The 22,842-nt window shown below is 37.1% G+C and overlaps 1 protein-coding gene across 1 annotated transcript; it reads left to right on the plus strand.

The window, feature by feature from the left end:
• Positions 1–16,561: 16,561 nt before the first annotated feature.
• Positions 16,562–17,611, plus strand: LOC127802861 (zinc finger protein ZAT3-like). Its single transcript, XM_052338925.1, has one exon. The coding sequence runs from the start codon at positions 16,562–16,564 to the stop codon at positions 17,609–17,611; it is 1,050 nt and encodes a 349-aa protein (XP_052194885.1).
• The last annotated feature ends 5,231 nt before the right edge of the window (positions 17,612–22,842 follow it).

A 22,842-nucleotide genomic window follows, 5' to 3' on the forward strand; every position in this document is an offset into this window, starting at 1 on the left:
GTAATAGGTAGCACTTGTTGTTAGAGAAACTCAAATAATGGTCTGAAGTCGGGCAAGAGAAACTAGAGAGTGAGATGAGGGTGGACTTAGCGGCTGCTAAGGAGGCGAAGCTGAAGGCGGAGGTCGAGCTAGCGATGGTAAGGGTTGATGCTGCATCCGCCAAGGTTGACTTGGCTAAGACTCAATCTGCTGAGGAGCAGGTAGGACAAAAGGAGTCCTGGTTAAAAGAGGAGATTGATAAGGTTTGGGCTAATCATGGAGGCTGCGGAGCAATTCGTAGTCGGATATAAGGTAACATTGTCCCACTTTCAAGCTCTCTACCCCGGTCATGACCTTTCAGCTTTTGGGCCCTTCAAAGAGGTTAGGGATGGTCAGCTGGTATCCTTGCTTGTGGTTGTGGAAGATCAACCCAGGACTTTGGTGGAGGTGAGCGAGGTCAGAGCGAGCCAAGTTGGGGAAGGAACTGTAATAATATGAGTATATATTCAAAAAGACTTTTTCATACATAACAATTTTCAAAGAGTTTTTTTAGACTACTCGGCTATTTTGAAAGATATAAGTATATAAGCCTGAAGTTCTCCAATTTAAAAAATATTTTCTTAAGCTTCATACTTCTTGATCAACAAAAACCATGCTTGGATATTTTAAAGAGATAAAAATATATGAGTATGAAGTTTTCCAATTTAAAAAGATTTATATAAAATGTTTTGGAAATTATCAATAAACTGAATTTAGTAAAAACATATTTTCTAAAATTATTTTCTCCATAAATCAAAATACAAATACAAAATTTGCAACATATGTATTACTCGAGTAAAGATAGATTGGTCTCAGGCTAAATTTCCAGACCTAAAAGTAATCGAGTAACAAATGTTGGTACTTGAGTGAAGTTTTATGTTAGTCGAGTAATCTTAGTCTTGTAATCGAGTGAATAATACAAAGTCTTTGTGGCTTCCATGCTATTCGAGTAATGACTTGGTCATACTCGAGTAAGCCCTTTACATAATGCAAAGTCTTTTAGCCTTGTAATCGAGTGAAAATGCAAAGTCTTTGTGGCTTCCGTGTTAGTCAATTACTTGAAAAGTCCAATCAAGTAAAGCATTATATTAGTTGAGTAAGCTCATATATAATTCGAGTAACTGTTATCAAACTTTGAAAAGTATAGTCGTTGGATGCATTAAATGCTTACGAGTTTCAATTTGTTAGTTCATTAAATGCATTTCAGACAACACATTATTCTTTTATGAATTACTATCTAATGACCCGCCTCTCGAAGCCCATAGAGGATTCGTGAGAGGGTCATAAACAAGGTTGTTAAAATCGGGATTTTAAGTGGGATCGACAAAGGGTCCATAAAATCGTATCGTAAAATCGAATCGTAAAATCGTAAGATTTTAGAGATAATTAAAAATACCCTTTAATTTTTGTAAATATATGTTTATAATAACATAATTTTGTAGAAAATGAATTAATATCATCTAATAACCTAATTATTCCTTATTATAATTCAAAAGATGATATTTCCAAAATATAGCTCAAAAACTAGCAGGTTGGTATAGGCAATTTAAAGGCAAAATATAGGTAATTTAGAGGTAAAATATAGCTTAAAATTCTTTAGAGGATGCTTCCAACGTTTTCCATTAGATTTAGATTGTAATTTTTTCTTGATTTAACATTGATTAAATCAAGTAATATCCCAATTTGGAGTTGGGTGGTCCATTAATTAATTACTTGTTTGTCTTGATTTACTTATGCAATCAATGTTAAATCAAGTAAAAATTATAATTTAAATCAAGTAAATTGGAACTTATGCAATTAATGTTAGATGCTATGTGACATTGGAACTTATGCAATCAATGTTAAATCAAATTCCAATTTAGAGGCAAAATATAACAATTCATTGCATAAGTTCCAATGTCAGATGCTATGTGACATTGAGACGTTGGAAGTATCCTCTAAATTACAACTTAAATCAATGGAGGTCTTTGAATCGTAAAATCGTTTGGGGATCTCTGAAGCGTAAAATCGTAAAATCGTACATGTAAAATCGAGATTTTATAGGATTTTATCCCAAATTGGATTTTACATGGGATTTGAATCGTTTGGGGGTCTTCAAATCGTAAAATCGTAAAATCGTATGCATAAAATCGGGATTTTAACAACAATGGTCATAAATAGGATAATATAGAACAATACCCACCAAGCATCTAGCAAAAGAAACAACACACACGACATTCCACAGCTATCCATACACAGCCAACTACAAGATCACAAGTTAGGCCCTTGTGCAATTGCATACAACATATGACAACTTGAGACTATATAATACGTGTCGTTCTCAAAAACAAAAGGGTATTAACCTGACAAAACCAAAAACTACACCCAGGACCCTATCTTAAGGAGAACTCTACACACGGTACTATGATCTGTAAATCAAGTCCCACCACCATTGAGTGAGCCCACCAACTCAGGTGTTTCCCTTATCTAGAATAATGGAAAGCAAGGATGAGTTACAAGAGTCAACATGTATGTATAAGAAACAAAGACTTGCAAGGCTTTAGGAGAATAACCCAGTACAACCTGCACATCACGTACCCAAGACATACACACGCATAGCATGAACCACATAACAAGAAAAGAGATAGACACTCACATAATGGTCCTTAGGGCCCACATAAAAGATACCGACACCCAAGTCCCTAACAAACCTGTCGTTTCTATGAATTGGCAAGCATAAATACTCTGTACACCAGTGCTAAATCCCAAGCTTCCCCGGGTTGGTCCCTCCGCTGGTGAATCATGTACCCAAGTCCTCAAGTCCAATCAAGTCTTCCCTCGAGCACTTCACAAGCTAATCTAAAATAAAATCGAGTCGAAGCTCTCCCGGGTCAGTACTTCCGTCACCCAGCCCAGCACGGTACTCCCACCTAACATTAAAGTAATATTAGTAATAATAATAACTGCGCGTAATAGGACCATGCAATGCACAAATAATAGTGCAATGGCGAGTAAGCATAAATGTGATACAAGGCCCCCATAAACCAGACATCAGGTCACGCTTCGTCCACATAGTAATACACATTCAATGCAGTGCTCGTGTGAGACACCCTAGACACCCTAAGATGCTTATGCTCAAGCACTCACGGAATATGGCCCCGCATTGATGTAATTCCCAAATCCTGACACGCACACTGTCAGTACAAGACTGTAATTAAATAAATATTAAATTCACATACAAAGACCCAAGACCCACAACCGTCACACACACACCCATCTGGAACCTAACCCAACTAGGCGTGGCATCATTCCCAGGGGAATGGAGCGATACAAAGCCCCATGTCAGTTAGCAAGAAATAACGCACAAATCTTAAAGTGGTTGCCACATGTAGTTACATCCTTCAACATATATATGCATTTAATTAATTGTAAGGTGACTCCCAGCCCTTTTTCAAAATTTATACTTAGACCCTAAAATTTCTAAAACTTAGCACTTACACCCCATTTAATAATTACACTTTACCCTGATTTTACCAAATATTTTCCCACTCCCTTAGAACAATATAAATTAATATTTATCCTTAATAAATCCTCAAGTATTCGATAATCACCTTAAATATCATAATTAATAATTATTATTTATCTCTCAAAATTTCGAGATGCTACATAATATCTGTTATTTAATGTTTATAGAGACAAAGAGTGGCAATTGTGAGAAAATCAAAAACATTCCAATCGTATTCTGCCACGTCAACTAACATTCAATGTAAGAAATCTATAAATAGGAGATGAAGTTGCCTAAAGAAGTTTAGAAGAACTACACATGCATACATAAACAAACTTCTAGAGCTTCAAGCGATCTTCTTTCAAATACTTCATGCTTCTCATGAGCTTACACATACTATCTTTTGTGAGATTCTCAAAGAGAGAGTTCTTACATTCATATCCTATAACTCTCATTTGCTCAAGAGAACACTTGTAATCACTGTTTCATATTTTTCTCTTGAGAAATTGTTTCACATAATTTGTGAACATTGTAATAAGTTACGCCTAATCATTTGAAAGGCAATGTATTGGTTTTGATTGAGCCAAGTATAAAAAGCCAAGTGTGATAGGTTACACTTGATCCTTAAAAGGAAGTGGTTGGTGGGTGAGCTTATTTGTAAAAAGCCAATTGTAAAGTGTGGTATCCCAAAAAATGGAAAATAAAAGAAATGAAGAATAAAGAGGTGCTTCAGAAGGAAGCTTCGGAAGGTGTAACGACCCATCAACAGGTCTAGATTATTTTTTAGGTATTATTCTTCAAGTGTGTTATGCTTGGCATTATTTGACCAAAGTGTTGGAAATAAATAAATAATGTGTGGTGTTAATCTAAATGAAAAATAAATGAAATGAAAATTTTAATGATTATTTAAATGGTTAAAGGATAAGTTGGAGATTAAAAGAAAAGAAGAAGGGAAAAATTGGAAATGTGGCATGGTATATAAAGAGAGAAATCTCTCATTCTCATTCTTCTTTTTCTTAAAACCCTCTTCTCTTCTTCTTCTATCCAATTCTTCTCTTATTCCATTTTCTCTTATTTTCTCTTTGAAATTGGAGTTGGAGATTTAAATTAGTGGGATTAGTAGCTAGAATCTTCAATGGATTCATCCAAATAGAGGCAAGTTCTTGCTTGCACTTATTTTTCATTTTTGATGTGCAAGTTCCATTTTCTTCTTCCTCATACCATTGTGAATCTGTTTCCATTTTTGTGGGGGATGTAGGTTAGAATCTTGGGGGTTATTTTGGATGTCCTTGGATCATGAAATTTTGGAGTATGATTCTGGAAGTTTTGGGGGGTTTTTGTGGAAGGTTGAGGTTTTACAACAATCTAGTTGATTGCGTTTTTTATACTTTTTTATGGAGTCTTGGTAAATTGAGGTTATGGATGAAATGAGGATCTCTTCTATCTCATCTCTTCATGAAAATGATGTATTTGGGGTTTGGATGGACTATGGTGGGTTTTGGGGTGTTCCTGATCGTTTCTGGTCTTATTAGTCGACTAATAAGTGGGTTAGCTGACCCCCGAAAGATCATCTCTCAGTTGAGTCGACTAAGCCTTTCAATAGTCGACTAATCTTCTCATTAGTTGACTAAACTTTTCATTAGTCGACTAAAGGTTTTAGACAACATTGCACAGTCGTACGGTTTTTGCCATAACTTTGTGTAGATATATGATTCAAGAATCGTTTGGAGCGTTGTAAACTATACTCAACGGGATTCGATTTATAACTTGGGTTATTTGGACAAGTATTGACCCCATAGATTCCCTGTGAAGTACCCCCTTGAAATCAGGGATTTTTGTTTCAATTTGTCAACGCTCTGGGTTTTGGGGCACAACTTCTTGTGGTATTATCCAAATTGAAATATGTTTTTGTCCCATAAACTAGACTTCTTAAGATTTTTTTTGGAATATATCTTGGATCATTTGATTATGTTTTGAAGTCATGGTAACCCTGCTAATCTTTGCCTAGAATATGGAGTTCTTCCGTTTTGAGCAATCTGCTTTGCCCCAATTTTTGGGAGATAAATAATTTGTTTTGGGGCATGATTGGAGTATGATGAGATCCATTTATGGGCTAGATGGTAATGCTTCTAGATGTAATTTTTTATGAGAATAGAAGAGGTTTCCTGAACATTTTTGATGCATTTGTATTCGCTAACCAAGTAGGGCTTATTCTCCCTACATTTCCTTGTGGAATGATGTCGTACCCTTGTGGGATAGGTTCCAGAAGGTTGATGTTGGGTGGTTATTGTATTTCAAATTACTTGCCGCGTTAGATTGCATTGTGTTGTTGGAGCATGGGTTGCATTCATTGCGGGTCATGCTTTGTATTCGTCGGGAGTGTGAGCATTGGCATGACACAGTTGGCTTGTTGAGTGCCAACTTGTGTATGTTAGGCGAGCATATGCATGTAGAGCATTCGTATGTGAGAATTACTATGTGGGCATAGCATGGCCTAATGCTTGGCTTATGAGAGTTGTGACATCACATTTATGTTACAAAAGCCATTGCATTTCTTTATATATTGCATTGCATGGTTCCTTTGTGCGAGCTAGTTTTATCCGCGAGATGTACATCTATTCCAAAAGTGGGAAGACCATCCCGAGAGAGCATTATCTCATGAGTTTTACTATCCCGGGTGCCGGGAGTACCACCCTAATGAAGTTTGGCTTGTGATTGAGATTTGTAAGACTGGGGGGTTCAAGTCCCACAATAGCCTTAGATCTTTGATGTGCTGGTGTTCATGGTTCCGTTATGGTAGCCTGTCATGGCTGCTAGTAGGTTTGTATATGAGGCCTTGGGACCATTGGCTGTGATCTCATATGTGGGCTCCAAGGACAATATGTGTGCATTTATGCATTTTTTATTATGACTTGGCATTACGGTACATGACATGGCTTGATATGCGATACATATCATGTGTGGGGATGTTTATGGGTGAGTTAGCTAACGACCCTATTATCCTTTTTCTTATATATGAACTTGCTGAGTCTTGTGACTCACTCTTGCTTTACATCATTCCAGGTAAGCGTGGAAAGGTAGTCGAGGGTGGGTTCAACCAAGGTTAGCTTTCCCTATGATAGACGTCGTGTATAGAGGCATTAACTAGAAGATTCTTGGCTGTTTTGTCTTGCTTTGAGTCTTGGAAGAATATTGTCTTTCTAGGCTAGGCATGGTGTTTCTTGTGGGATATACGGGCATGTGGGACCTAATGTCGTCATTTAAAATTGTGTACTATATGGCTTCTACTTCTGATGTGGTTTTTTTTAGTCTGCATGTGTATCCATTTCTGTGAGGACTTTCTCTCGAAACTCCAGTGTTTATGGGACTCCCGGGAGTGGGTCCTTATAGAAGGACTCTTCGGAAGGAAGCTACAGAAACCCCCTCATCCTCTGCATTAAGGTCACTTCAAGAATAAGGTACGAAAGGCTCTTTTGGAAGGAGCTTTTCCTCTTCCCAAGTATTGGCAAGCCAGCCACTTCGCTTCAGAAGGATTCTTCAGAAGGGACCATTCAGCCCTTTCGAAGTGAAGTACAACAAGGCCACGTGTCCCCCCAAATTAGAGACACGTGTCCCCCTCCATCCTCAATCCTTGAGCCCTATAAAAGCCCAGCTACAGTTCTTAAAAGGGGATCGGAACATCGGCAACCCACTTTCACTTTCCTATAAAAACTTAGCCTATTTTCCTTTCCATAAGATTACTTTCCTTCCGACTTAAGCATCGGAGGGTCTTTGCGAGAGGAAAATCCTGTGAGCATTCTAACCCTTGTTTCCCTTCTATAGTTCTTCGGGAAGAGCCACACCCATTCATTCGGGAGGATAACTTATGGAAGAGGATTAACCCCTTCAGAAGCCAAGTTCCTTCAGAAGACCTTGCCATGATCAAGTTCCTATGGAAGGTCCTACACATTCCTTCGAAAACACCATCTCCTATGCATCCTCAAGTTCCTTTGGAAGAATACTTCAGAAAACCCTTTTGAAAGCATCCTTCAAAAGCGCCCTCTATAAAAAGACCTTTAACCACCTCAAGGGATCCTCACCTAGCATGAAATCATCTTTCGGGAGGGAACTTCAAGAATACCCTTCAAAAGGACTCTTCGGGCCTCTTCGGGAACGTCCTTCAAAAAGCCCCTTTAATTCACCAGCTTAGTATCGATCAAGCCCTTCGAAAGGCCTCTTTTAGAAGCATTCCTTCAGAAGCTTATCCTATCTCAGTGATCAAATATCGATTGTATCCTGAGACTATCGGCATCCACAAGCGTCCCACTCCTAGAAATTCTAATTGTTGTATTTTACAACAACATAAAGGTTTGTAGTTGAGCCTATAAAAACTACAAGATAATAGAAAACAATTTATGTGTGTTTGCAAAATCCTTGGTTATGAACCAAGGTAGTGGACTAAGCAATTGAGCCTGAACCACTTTAAATCCTGCGTTCTACACTTGTTATTTCCTTTACGACATTCTTATTTCAATTCTTTTTACTTAAAATCATATTTTAAAAAGGGTTCATTTTCACCATTTTTTTTAAAAAAAAATCTTAAGTAAAAGAAATCAAAGTAAAAATGATGTAAATGAAATAAAGAAAGAAGTACACTCGATATAGAGTGGTTCAGCCTCAACTACCTAATCCACTACCTTGATCCATGATAAAAGATTTTTTAATCACACCCACTAGTGTATTCTATTACCTTGTAGTTTTAGCAGGCTTGCTACAAACCTTTACACTTGGCTTTTTATAATGGACTTAGCCACAACCACAACACTTTCACAGAATATGGCTATTAGCACCAAAAAACCAAACGTTTTCGGTTTTGGTAATTTTATCCAATGCTTTCAATTTTGGCAAGAAGAGTCCAATTTTTGAAATTAGTTGCAATTTTAGCCAATGCTGAAATCAATTTTGATCGGCGTGTAGCTTTGCCCAGGTGGCATGCCACTTGGCATTTAATTTATTTTTTAATTTTTTCTTTATTTTCTGAAGAAAAATGCTCTCTCTAACATACACACCAACATATATATACACACACACAGAGCAACATATATATATATATATATATATATACACACACACAGAGCAACATACACACACACACACACACACACACACCCAGAAACATATACACACACAACAACATATACACACACACACACACAACAACATATATACACACATTAATATATATATACCAAGGAAAAGTCCGATCAGAGAAGTTCGAAAATAAAGGTCATATAAGTCTGATAATGAAGGCTGGAATAGTCCGATCAAAAAAGCCTGATCAGAAAAGTCCGATCAGAAAAGCCCGATCGAAAAAGTCCTATCGTAGAAGTCTGATAATGAAGGCTGAAAAAGTCCGATTGAAGAAGTTTGATAATGAAGGCTAGAAAAGTCCGATTAGAAAAGCCCGATTGGAAAAACCCGATAATGAAGGCTGGAAAAGCTCGATCGAAGAAGTCTGATAATAAAGGCTGGAAAAGCCCGATCAGAAAAGCTCGATAATGAAGGCTAGAAAAGTCCGATTGGAAAAGCCCGATCAGAAAAGCCCAATCGAAAAAGTCCGATCGAAGAAGTCTGATAATGAAGGCTGGAAAAGTCCGATTGGAAAAACCCGATTGGAAAAGCCTAATCGAAAAAGTCCGATCGAAAAAGCCCGATCCAAAAAGCCCGATAGGAGAAGTCTGTTAATGGAAGGCGTAGAAGTCTGATAATGAAAGTTGGAAAAGTCCAATCAAAAAAGTCTAATTGGAAAAGTCCGATAATAAAGGCTGTAGAAGTCCGATTAGAGAAGTTCAATCGGAGAATTCTGATTGGATTTCTCTGATGATGGCCGTCGAACTTCATCATTGATCTCTCTCTTTCACCCTCTTTCTCCCTCCCGCCACCCCTGCCGTCACCCTCCACCACTGCTCAATCAGCCGTCCGTCGCCTTCCCCGTTGTCGGCCACTGTATATATGTTGTTGTATGTGTGTATATATATATGTTGTTGTGTGTGTATATGTTTATATATATAAATGTTGTTGTGTGTATATATATGTTGCTGTGTGTGTATATAAATATATGTTGCTGTATGTGTATATTATATATATATATGTATATGTTGCTGTGTGTGTATATATGTGCAGAGAAGATAGAGCATTTTTCTTCAAAAAATAATGAAAAAAAATTAAAAAATAAATTAAATGCCAAGTGGCATGCCACCTAGGTAAAGCCACACACCGGTTAAAATTGATTTCAGCATTGGCTAAAATTGCAACTAATTTCAAAAATTGGGCTATTTTTGCCAAAATTGAAAGCATTGGATAAAATTGTCAAAACTCGAAAACGTTTGGCTTTTTAGTACTAATAGCCCCATAGAATAAGGTATAACTTTACAATTTGACTTTTCAAAAAGGCTAAGCCAGAACCACTACCTTTTAAAAGGTAAGGTGTAACCTTTTATAAGTTCACAAAAGATTCTGAAGGAATATCTCAAGAGAAAAATGAATAGAATAGTAAGCTCAAATGCTTTTCTCTTAACAGAGAGTTACAAAATTTTTGAATACAGCTCACTCTCTAGGAACTATCACAAAAAGATACTAGATAGAAGCACGTGAGAGGCAAGAATGACGAATGGGAAGAATTTTCAAAGCTCTTAGAGGTTGTATAAATAGCACAAGAAGTTCTAGTAACTTTTTTCAAGCAGTACCTTCTTTTGTTTATAGATTTTTTGTATTGAATGTTAGCTAACATGACATAATTCAAAATGAATGTTTCATTTTGTCTTACAATTGTCACTTTTTGTCTCTAACAACATTAACTAACATTTATTAATTCATACAAGAAAGCGCATGTTGTCTTAAATGCATTTAATGTTCTGAAAAGTAGAAATTGTCAAGCATTGAATACGCCTAACGACTATAATTTTCTAATTCAGATGACGGATACTCGACTAGGTTAAAGAGATACTTGCCTAATGAAACACTTCAATCGATTGAATAACTTTGGTAATCGATTAAATGTAGAGCTTACTCGAGTATGACCAAACATTACTCAATTAACTCATAAGCCACAAATAGCATGCATCAATTACTCTACTACTAGGGCTAGACTTACTCGACTAATGAAAATGTATACTTGAGTACAAATACCTTATACTTGATTATCTTTAAAGCATAAAAACTTAGCCATATTTAGTCAAAGCCTTACTCGACTGACTCAAAAAGACACTTGACTAATAGAAATACATATAGTTGATTGACAATAAGCTTTACTAGATTAAGTTAGAGAAATAGAGAGAATGCATAAATCACTCGAAGAGAAGAACCTTAATAGTCGATTGAAATATTTCTTCAGAAAGCATATAATCAACTAACTTGAAAAAACACAACACAATACTCGAATAATTTTTCAAATAAAAAAATAGATGTGTAAAGCACTCGACTAACAAAAATAGATACTTGATTGATTCAAGTGCATTAGTCGGTTGAAATAAAGGCTTTACCTAATTCAATATATGCTCAGATTTTGATGCTCTGGAGATACTTGATTAATATCAAAGCATACTCGAGTGTATGAAAGATTTACACTTGATTGTATGAAGTGCCATACTCAATTGAAACTTTAAGAAAAATATATTTTTGTGTAACACATACTCGAGTTGGAACTTTGCAATAATTGATTGAATCACTTCAATACTCGATTAATAGGAAGACAATGTTGAGCATGTAAAGGGCTTTTTATATTAAGCCAATTAAAAAAAAAATTCTCAAAAGCTTAACATCATGCATGATTGATATATGACTATATATTTTTGCCATTTTGGAAATACATACAAGTATATGAGCATGAAATTCTCCAATTTAGAATCATTTAGAAAAATATTTCGGAAATCATTAATAAACCAAATTTACTGAAAATAGATTTTTCAAAATTATTTTTTTCATAAATCAAAACACAAATTTCTCAACACTATCTTTTGTGAGATTCTCAAAGAGAGTGTCCTTACATTCATATTTTGTAACTCTCTTTTGCTCAAGAAAATACTTGTATTCATTATTTCATATTTTTCCCTTGAGAAATCATTTCACAAATATTGTGAAACTTGTAATAGGTTATGCTCGATCCTTTGAAAATGCAGTGGTTGTGGCTGACCCTATTTGTGAGAAAGCCAAATGTGATAGGATACGCCTGATCTTGTGAAAAGGCAATGGTTGTGGTTGTGCCTACTTGTAAAAAGCCAACTGTAAAGATTTGTAATTGAGTCTGTAAAAACTATAAGGTAATAGAATACACTTCGTATGCGTTTGCAAAATCCTTAGTTGTGAAGGTAGTGGACTAAGCATTTGAGCCTGAACCATTTTAGATCCTATGTTCTGCAGTTGTTATTTTCTTTACAACATTCTTATTTCAATTCCTTTTTTTTAAGTTCATTTTTTTTAAAGGGTAAAAAATCTTAATTCACACCCCTCTTAAGCTATCAATTGTATCAGTTTCATTGAACAAGCCTTAGAGTATTAAAGTTCAATTGAGGATATGCCTATTGTACTTGAATATCGTATTCAACTAACTAAGAAATTAGTCGAGTAAATCATTTAAGTAGTTGAGTGAGAAAGTGAGCTAATATATCAAGCCTTAGTGCTTGTATCCTCAATCAACTAAAAGAATCAAGTAATCGAGTATATCATTTGTTTAGTCAAGTAAAGAAATCTCCTACTTGAGTGATAATTCAGATAAAAAATGTGAAGACTATGTACTTTGATAGTAATCAACTAAGAAGTTAGGCTTAATTGAGTATTTCTTAGCTTAGTCAAGTATTTCTATACCTTAGTTGTAGATTTGATTGAACAAAGATTAGATCTTTGTATTTGAAATGATAATCGACTACGTAAATTTTGTAGTCGAGTAAGTGCCAAAAATACTCGACTAATTCCAAAAATACTTGAGTATTAATTTGGAAGAAAATTTGTCAAGTCTTTGGACTTTTAGAAGTAATATACTATTTCTAAGCAATAATAGAGTATTTCAAAAAATAGTTGACTAATGGCTAAAACATAGTAAACAAATGTTGTGCTACAGTTTGAAAAACTAACTGTTATAGTGCATTTAATGTGGACAATTTTGACCGTTTAAGGCTTATTAGTTGCATTAAATATCTCCTGATTATTCTCTTATAAAAATTGACTATGTTTGATGTTAAAGTGCATATCTAACCATTAATATTTGCAAGAAAAGACTAATATTTGTGTAGATGGAGCTTTTACCCCCTAGATATCAAGTCAAAAACATTTAAAGAAGGGAAAAGCTATATAAAGAGGGTTGAGGGACGAGGGAAAGGCTATTGAACTGATATGAATTTCTCTCAGTACCATTCTCAAGCTAAGAAAGCCTTTAAAGTCATACATTCTATTAGAGATAGTGTGTGTTCTTACTTTCTTATCAGTTAAATATCTTTTCTTTTCTTTTTTTTGTGAGAAGCTATTTTTAGTGTATGAATCCTATCTTGTATAAGCTTTTATGAGTGCTCAAACTATATCCCAATCTTATCTTGTTGTGGTTCGTGGCTAAGCCCATTAAAAAGCACATTGTGAGAGGTTTCAGTCAATCCTTATAAAAGCTACGTAAAATGTTACAAATGCTCATTGAAAAAGATGAGGTAAAGTTGAGGTTATAGCTGAACCTGCAAAAACTAAGTGGATTGTTAAAATCCTTGGTAAGGAGCCAAGATAGTAGAGTAGGCTGAGTTGTGCCGAACCACTATATATAGTGTGTGCTTCTCTCTTTAAATGAATTTATCATATATTGTTTACTATTAGTTTTTCACTTACAATAGTCATTTTCAAAGGCCTAAAAGGTTCACACAGTTTTTGGTTAAAATTTCTTTAAACTAAAAAAGTTTAAAACACTCAATTCACCCCCTCTTGGGTGTACATTTGTTTCTCAATTTGGTCTATATGTGATCCTTGGGGATGAAAAAAAGATTTGATTGGAAGAATTTGGAGGTTCGGGCAATCGAAATCGACTATATATAGGTATTATTGTCTAAGGGTTAAGGCATTTGTTTTTTATAAATTGGGTGAGTTTGAGAGGTTTTTTAAGGAGAGTGAGAGATGGTTATTAATTGAGAGGTTGTAAGGATGATTTTGGTGTTCTCAGGAAGCAATTTAATGGAGATTTGAACAAATTAAGAGGCGTCGTTGAAAAATTAGGGCTGCTAAAATTTAAACTAGTACAACAACCCCAAACTATTCCAGCTAGATTGTGGAGAAAGAAAAGGGAAAGAAAGAAAGAAAGAATAAGAAGAACGAGGAAGAGAAGGATGAGGGGAAGAAAAATAGGAGAAAGAGAAAAAAATAGGCATAAAAAATGAATGTCAACGATTGAAGCACCAAAAAAGATGACTAGAGGTAATTAGGTTCTCATGCATGTGAAACATGACATGTTGTTGAAGCGCCTTTGGCTAGTGCTTGAGGCGAGTGCATGGATCCAATACACTAAATAGCAAAAAGGAAAAAGAAGAAAAAACAAAGGAAAAAAAGTTCAGAAAAATATTAAAAAATCTAGAAATTTATTCGAAAATAAGGGGTATGTGTTAAGTAGGTTCAAGGTTTAAGAAATATTTTGATGCTTCATTCAAGGGGTATTTAGACACGTTCTCGGCAAGTATCTTAGAGGTAGTTTATGACCGAGTCTTGCATGCGTTTGATCGAGAATAATGGGTCACTCGTCACTTTTTGGCCTCATCCATCGCTAGAAATAGGGGGATCCTCCCCCTTATTAAGGTTCATCATCTCTCCCACTCACCTTTCCTTCTTGTATTCAAGTATTTCGTACTTTCTAGAGACTAACTTAGGCATCAGAGGGTCTGTGAAAGAATCCTCACCCATTCCCCTCATCGATTTTCTTCCCAAACAGGTCACCCATCACTTAAAGTGGTCAACCATCGCTATCACTCCACCTCGAAAGAGTCATCCATTCCTCCAGAGAGTCACCCATCATCCAGATAAGTCACTCTTGTGTCATCCTTTGACAGTCTCTTATACCTAATTAAATTCATTGTTGTTGTTGACTAACAACACTATCAATATCAACCAAAACCTTAGCCTAATAGAGACCCTACATGGACTTGTATGCTCTTTATTTGTAACCTTAAAACTGTAAGACCTTTTATATATATCCTATGGTCTGCTATATATGTTTTGTGGGTTTGTTAATTAATTAAGAGAAACCTTAGCTAGAAACTAGTTTCAAACCCCAATAACTTATAAACCCTTCGTTTACATAGTTATACTTTCCTTCAGTGATACTAGACAATAGACACTCCATGCCTTGAAATCCATTCCATTCCCCTCTATTGATAATAAGAGGTCCAATTAATTTAGGGCTCGTCTCCAGAGGGTAACCAACAACATATATATCACATATAGGTGTCAAAGGCCATGGATCGTGATAGATGATTCATAAAAAGCCTCATGAAATTATGTTTAATTATAAATCTTCCTCTAAAACCCCTTATGTGAAGAGTCTATCATGATGTGTCGTGTGTTCCACTAACTAAAGCTGGACACGTGCCCCTTTGAACAAAGAATGATATGTATCCTATTAACTGACAAAAAAGGTGCACAGATACAAGATTTCACCTAAAATCCAAAGATCTCAATCAAGGATCTTGCTTGTAAGTTACAAGCTTGACCTATATATATGAAGTGTGAGAGATGAATAGGAAAACACATGTAAAACCTAGAAATTTAATTAATACTATTTAGTTCACTTCTTCCAAAGTATTAACTTGTTCATCCGAGGACATAGTAGAGGACAAAACCTACCCTTACAAGAGAGTTTAAACTCAAACATACTTGGTAATCTTTTCAACATCATCAATGATTAACACCAAGTTTAAGTTGTCTTTTAATTTTCAAGGCCACCCATAACAAAAATCAAGGAGATCGAGTAAACCCTCTAAACTTAGTGGGCTAAAGCTAGCCCAACCCACATAGAGTCCAATTCTAGTAACCTTGTCAAGACCCTGACCCTATCTTAGTAATGCCTTCATTTTTGGTGACGCTAGCTTAAGACCTAATTACTTGAGGGAGATTTATACAACCCACTAGGACACTAGTGGCGCAGTGATAATAGGTAGTAGATGGCAAATTTTGTCATATAATACGTTCCTACTTAGTTTAGTTAGTTAGCCCATGTTTGATTTATAATCCCTCGTATAGCGTTTACATCCTCATTTGAATTTATATCCTTCTTTCAGGTTATAATAGAATTGAAAATAATTTTATCACTGCATCGAAATTTATATATTTTTATTTTAGAATTTTTTTTAAATTTCAAACATTTAAAAATGAAAATAATTATCCATCCATTAGTTTTGCAATAAAAAGGATAGATATTTATCCATTAATTAGTTTAAATTTCAAAATGCAAATATTTAAAACAAGTGCTCAAATTAATTAAGTAGTGGGTGCCAAGTCTAATTTATTTATCCAACTAATTATATATATATATATATATACACACACAATTAAATCAATTGCATTTTAATTAATAATAATAATTATTATATTCAAAATGAGTGATAAGTTTGGTTACATTATTATATTAATTAATTAATTAATAATTAGTCGTGGTGTGGGGTAAGTTTGTTTAACTTGTGTTTCTTCCTTCTTTTAGGAGAGGATTAAAATCAATTTGTCCGTCGTGGGTGGGGGCTTCGAAGCTGGCAACAGTATCAGACGGTTGAGATCATCTGAAATCACATCATGTTCAGGGAAAGAGTAAACTAGATTTGAAATTGATTTTAAGTTATATCATAGCAGCAAAATATCCCGACATAATAGAGCAGAAGATAAACATGCATAACTGAAAATAACTGCCCAATTTGAAAGTGGCGGTTTCTGTCTCTCTCTCTCTCTCTCTCTCTCTCCCTGGCTCTCTCTCATGCTATGGTAGTGGTAACTGCTACGTCTTCTTAAGCCATCCATCCGCCATTCTTCCACTTTTTTCCCGAAACACATATACATCAACAGAGAAGAGTAATGAATAACCCCGACGACCACTATTCCGCCACCACCACCCGTCCCCCATTCTCTCCGTCGCCGGCTCAAGAGATCGTCCCAAGTTTCGGCACTCAGAGTGCCGCCGGAGACATCTTCCGGACCCCAAATAATCCCCACCTGAAACCCAGAAAGAAGCGAACGAAATTAATGAGAATCGAGAACCCGCCGTCAATTGGGGCGAGTTCTAGCAGCAGCGCTGATGGCGTCGCGGCCAAGTCCAAGTCCGGGAAGAAGCCTGATCCCGACGCTCCCAAGATCACTCGCCCCTGCAGTGAGTGCGGTAAGACGTTTTGGTCGTGGAAGGCTCTCTTCGGCCACATGCGCTGCCACCCAGAACGCCAGTGGCGTGGGATCAACCCTCCGCCCAATTTCCGTCGGCCCCCGCCAACGGCGAACGCTGAAGCAGGGATGACGACCGACGAGGACCACGACGTCGCGGCATGTTTGTTAATGCTTGCCAATGCGCCTCGCGCTTTGGACTCCCTGGATCGTGCTACCACTAGTACTGATCACGGCCCGTTAGAATCCGGTACGACAGTTAGGGATGCGGTGACGGATGGTTGCGGAGGCGGCGGTGCAGAAGCGGACGCAACTGGTCCATCCGGTGCCAGTTCCCGGTTCGAGTGTTCGAGTTGCAAGAGAGTATTCGGGTCCCATCAGGCTCTTGGAGGGCACAGGGCTAGCCACAAGAATGTGAAAGGTTGCTTCGCCAGCGCAAGGAGCGACAGTGAGGAAATAGATCACCACGGCGGCGAAGACGAGGAGAAGATGATGATGGTTTTGGGGCACAAATGCAGCATTTGCTGGAGGATATTCTCAAGCGGGCAAGCCCTAGGGGGGCACAAGAGGAGGCACTGGGAGAAATGTGGGGACGACCGGCAGCCGCCACCTGCTGCTGCTTGTGCAACCTCAAGGCAAAGTTGTGGCTTGGACTTGAACTTGCCAGCCCCAGTTGATAAGGACGATGATGACTTGTCTTCATCTTATTCGTCAGGGGGGGTGAGCTTGGATTTAAGGTTGGGTCTTTGATAATTAGATCATCGATTAGGTCTTTTAATCGAGATATATATATATATATATACTGGTCAGTATGTGTTGTCTTGTATGTCTTCTTCCTTTGGTTAATTAATTGTCGATCTTTGTAACAAATAGGATATATATATACAGCTGCTTGTCCTGAAAAGGATTGGTGTTACCTAGCTCCAAAATTGGAACTGAATTAGTTCAGTAGGCAGCTCTTCGTGAAGAAGATACATTATATATAGACAAACCCTATATATACACTTCTACGTTCTAATGTAATGTGTAGTACTGTTAACAAATATTGAACATTATTATTAAGTTTGTCCACTCAATATTAATTTTCAATTATTCTTTTGTGGGCTTTAAGGGCTCAGGACGTATTGTTTTGCATGTACGTAAAACAATATTAACTATATATATATATATATATATGTATGAGATTTCTTGTAATTAATTGATCTGTTTATTTTTGGTTTTCTGGAGTTGTATATTCTGATAGCAGGCAGGAGCAAAGGGAAGGCCAGGGAGATAACTCGAGAGTACAGAAATTGCATTGCCAACCACATTGCCAACGACTACTCTGGGTAGTGAACAAGGAGAGCAAGTAACCAAGGCTGGGGAGAAGGGAGTCTACAGAAGGAGCAGCAGGCTCAAGAGAATCCCGACAAGATTGTTGGAACTAAGCCATGGGTGGTTGCTGCTTGAAATTGGAGGGGAGATGACAGAAAGTCCTTATTTGGCAGAATTCTTTTATTTTCTTATTTGTTGAATGAAAGGTAGTTTGCTATGAGTTTGTTAAGAGCTTCTTGATACAATGACTGATCAAGTGCCTTCAGTTTGTTAGAAAGGGAGGTATAAACCTCTGAATATAATTCATTGACAGGTAATAAGAATATTGACACCCGACTTCCTTCCTTCTCTTCCCAACTACATTCTTCTTCTCTTGCTCTTTCTGATCTTAACTTGCGGTGACCACTTCCCTAAAGTGAGTGATTCTATAATTGCTGCTTTCATTAAGAGAGCATTAAGACGGATCCAACAGGGCTGAGGGAACCCCATCGAAAACCACGGAATTCAATAAAGAAATTGAAGCTGTAATGGATTAAGTGAATGTGCAGTGTATGGAGATGCAGAATCGGCAAGATGAGACACGGGCTCGCTTGCTGCAAGCAGAAGAACAAGTGGTTTTACGTTTGATTCAGTTTAATTTAGACCCAAATGGAGGAGGGCTTGGTCTTACCTTTTGCGAGATTTACGCAGGTCCAAGGAGATCAGCACAATTTAGGGACCACCGGGACACCACCTGCTTATTAGGTTAATACTGGAGGTAACCCACCTGTGGATCCATCTAATTTTGTGCTAGTTACTCCGTTAAATCAAGTAAATCCCAATCTAATTACATGTGCCCAAAGCACTGATGTAAATAACAACAATATTCAACTGGGTGTAACTAGAAGGTTTGATGGTAAAGAACCAAATGAATGGCTCTACAAAATGAGCAAATACTTTGAATATATTATAATTATGATCCAAAATTTAAATTTATCTGTGATTCGGACTCCTAATTTGACCATAATTATAGCTTCAAATTTGATTATAATTGAAACGTCAAATTTGATTGTAATTGGGGTACATCTATAATCGAATATTTATATTCTTCGTGTCTTAATTTTTTTATTAAAATATAATTTTCTATTTACATCTATAAATAAGTGATAGATCTATAGATAGGTATCAATATCTTGGAATTATTGCAGTTATATCACTATTATTATACCAATATCATAATAGTGATATTTTATTTTTTTTACACGTGATTTTTCCTGATTTGAGTTTTTCACGTTAAATTTTGTAATCGTTTATATGGTTGATGGTTTGATTATAATTTGTCTCCAATCCAGAATCCTAACAAATTGGTATCAGACCCCTTGAATCAAACTATCAACTTTTGGTAGATATCATTATTGGATCTACACTTCTTCATCATCTTCCACAACTAGAGTTTTGTTGCCTAGCTACTATCGCCACCTCTATCACCGCCAACCATCGTCGCCTCCACCACTATCGGCCATCTCTTGGCTTGCCACCATCGCCCTCGTCAACCTTATTCTTTATCAGCACTGATCGTTACTGATCTCCATCTTTTTGCCCTCATTTTCATTTTTGGAGTAGCCATCATCAACCATTTCTCTGCCTTCCGTGTAGTTATCGACGATGGCTCTAGCATCTTTCGCCACCGACATCAAACATTGTGCACAGCTACACAACCAACCATTGTTTTTTCTCGCATCATCAACCTTGCCATCGCCATCGACCTTAAGGTTGTCATTATCGTTGGCCCTCCGTTATTTGCCTAAATCCAGCCCAAACTAGACCTATCCCAAGTTCGAGCTGCTTCAGATCTATTCAACCCATATCTAACCCATTAAACTAAATTCAACCCCCTAGATCTATCCAGTCTAGATTTGCCCAAATTTACCGTCCAGATCCACTGTAATACCCTATGTTGGCAGGGAACGCCTCAAAACTTAGATGTCTAGAGAAAAAGGTATGACATCTGTTAGACCCCGCCTCGTCGGATATGCCATTATAAGGGATTTACCAGGATTTTCTTTCTCTCCATACATAAAATCAACACCCGCGGTGTAACAAAAGAACAATCTTCACGTGTTCACAAAAATCACAAAACCCCAGCCATGCCTATCTAACTATCAAGATCAATAAATCCAAGTTAAATAAAGCATATCATTACACAACAAAAATAATAAAACTTAATACCATAGATAACCACAATCGTTTATACAAATTGTCTCAAAATCAAATAAAGATTACATGACTTCAAAAGTGTAAACTACAACTGTCATGCTCGTACTCCATTAGCTCTAGCTGACCATATCCTCGCCTCTACCGTAACCCTCGTCTGGAACGTTTGAATGTTCCAGGGACATAATCCAAATTAGATGTTGAATCATCTAAGTGATAACATAAAAACAGTTTACAAAATGCATGTATGTTCATGAGCGTGGCATATACAGACTACGACAACATGCAACACGTATAACTTGAGAAATCTCCCTGGCATACTCAATCTCCCGTGAAAAATCCATTCCACACACCGTTGGGATTGACCTTGTCGCGACATACTTAATCCCCGGGTGCCCATCCACATCACCCAATTGCCGGGATTAACCTTGCCCCATTCTCAAGAAGACTTATCCCGTCCCACCAGATGTCATAACGACGACATGATTTCAGATATAACAATGTCATGAAAAACCTACACGCCATGCATTTTATAAACATAACCAGTTGGTGCAATATTCAAGAAATTCGATATGCACAACTTGATAATGAATCAAGAGTAATTCTGACAAAACATTTATACAAAACCAAATTCAACTTTTGGGATAGAACCACTCACCTTATCTTAGCCTCATAGGCTTTCTCGATATGTGTGCCTTGCCTTGAAATGCTCGTCTGAATAAATTCCTAGCTTTGGCATGCTCCTCTAGCCTCAAATTAATCCTCAGAATTTTTGGGGATTTGTTTGAAGCTTTTTTCCTAATTTTTCCAATTTTTCTTCCTATTTTCTCATTTTTCCTCCATTTTCTTTTTTCTTTTTTCTTCTTCTTCTTTCTTTCTTCTTCCTCCCCTGCTCTTCCCATGTGCGAACCAGCTTCTCAGCCAGCCCTCTATGTGCACCCGCGGCTAGCTGCTACAGCCATCGCCGGCCTTGCCGGCCTTCCCCGACCCCGTCGATCGCCACCCCACGTTCCAGCAACCATCATTGCTGCTGCTTCGATAGCCATGGATGCTGCTCAGCCGCAACAAGCTCGCGACTATGGACGCGACTTGTTGTTGCGGCCTGCTCCGGTCGCCTCTAGCCACTATCTCGGTTGCTATCTATCTCTCTCGATCTCTTTCAACCTCCATTCCCTCTCTCAGCCAACTTCCTTGCATTTGCATAGCAACTTGCGGCCTACTTGCTTCCTTTTTATCTTCACTTCCCCTCCTCATTCCACTCAATCTCTCCCTCTATTTATAGCCTCTGCACCGCCACACTGCCTTTAGCAAGCTTGGCCACCACTCCGAGCAATTCAGCCATGATGTTTCTCGACAGCTTCCACCAACACACACGCACACACGTGTATGTACATATATATATATATGTATATCTATATATTACACTATTAATATAAAGAAATTACACATTAACCCCCTAAATTTTCTCTTAATTTCACTTGAGAAAATCTCTAATAACAATCGCATCCTCAAACCTCAAATTAATTTTCAATACGATGCCAAAAATACAAAATTAATAACTCCATGACAATAAGAACGATTTTGCCCCAAAGTCCTCATCGAGCTATTGTTTCTTCCCAAACCACCTCAGGGTTGATCTTTATGAAAAAACGAAGCCCCCTCAGGATTCCATTGATTTTCCAGAGGTTTTCTACGACAATTCGATAATTTAGGCTGAATCGAAGCTGTACCAAAAATTGTCTCTAATTTGACTTTTTTCAATGTCATAAATAACGTTTTGATGTGCTTGATGACTTCATACCCTTTCTTTTAGACATCTAAGTCCCAAGGCATTCCCTGTCACTAATTCGGCGACTTATTTTGCTATCACAACCATTTTTTCGGTATCCCAGACTCATTCAAACAACGTGGCAACCAAACGAAACATGGGATATTATATTCATCGACAACATACTTTTTTTCTCCAGAGATACTTATGTTCTGGGGCATTCCCTTCAACCGATTCGGTTGTTTATAACTCTAAGAAATTATACTTGAACCCAAAAACTTCTAATAATTTCATTTTTGCTCCCAGATGAATTACTTTTGAGCCCTTTGAAAATTTTTGGGTATTACAATATCAACGAGCATCACAAGACAAGATTTATGATATTTAAAGAAATTAGATTAGAGACGATTTTCGGTGCAACCATGATTCAAGCTGAAAACTGAATGATAGTAAGAGACTTTCGAGAAGTCAATGGAACCCTAAGTAGGTTCATATTTAGCATAAGGAACAACCCTTAAGTGGTTCCGGGAAGAAACAAAATGATTTGGGTCAAAACACAATTTTACTTATATTCGGGCCTAAGTGTAATTTCTTAATCTTGCCCGAGAAAGGTCAAAAAGTTGATTTTTCTGAATCTTCGGGGGTGAAATGAAGGGTTTAGAACTTATGGGTCTTAATGAAATAGTTGGAAAACTCAAGGGCTTCA

Source organism: Diospyros lotus, chromosome 5, assembly GCF_014633365.1.
Source record: "Diospyros lotus cultivar Yz01 chromosome 5, ASM1463336v1, whole genome shotgun sequence".
NCBI classification, from domain to species: domain Eukaryota; kingdom Viridiplantae; phylum Streptophyta; class Magnoliopsida; order Ericales; family Ebenaceae; genus Diospyros; species Diospyros lotus.

What these genes read in the sequence shown, in the direction of transcription:
- LOC127802861 (XM_052338925.1), top strand. Translation starts at nt 16,562, where the DNA reads ATGAATAACCCCGACGACCACTATTCCGCCACCACCACCCGTCCCCCA.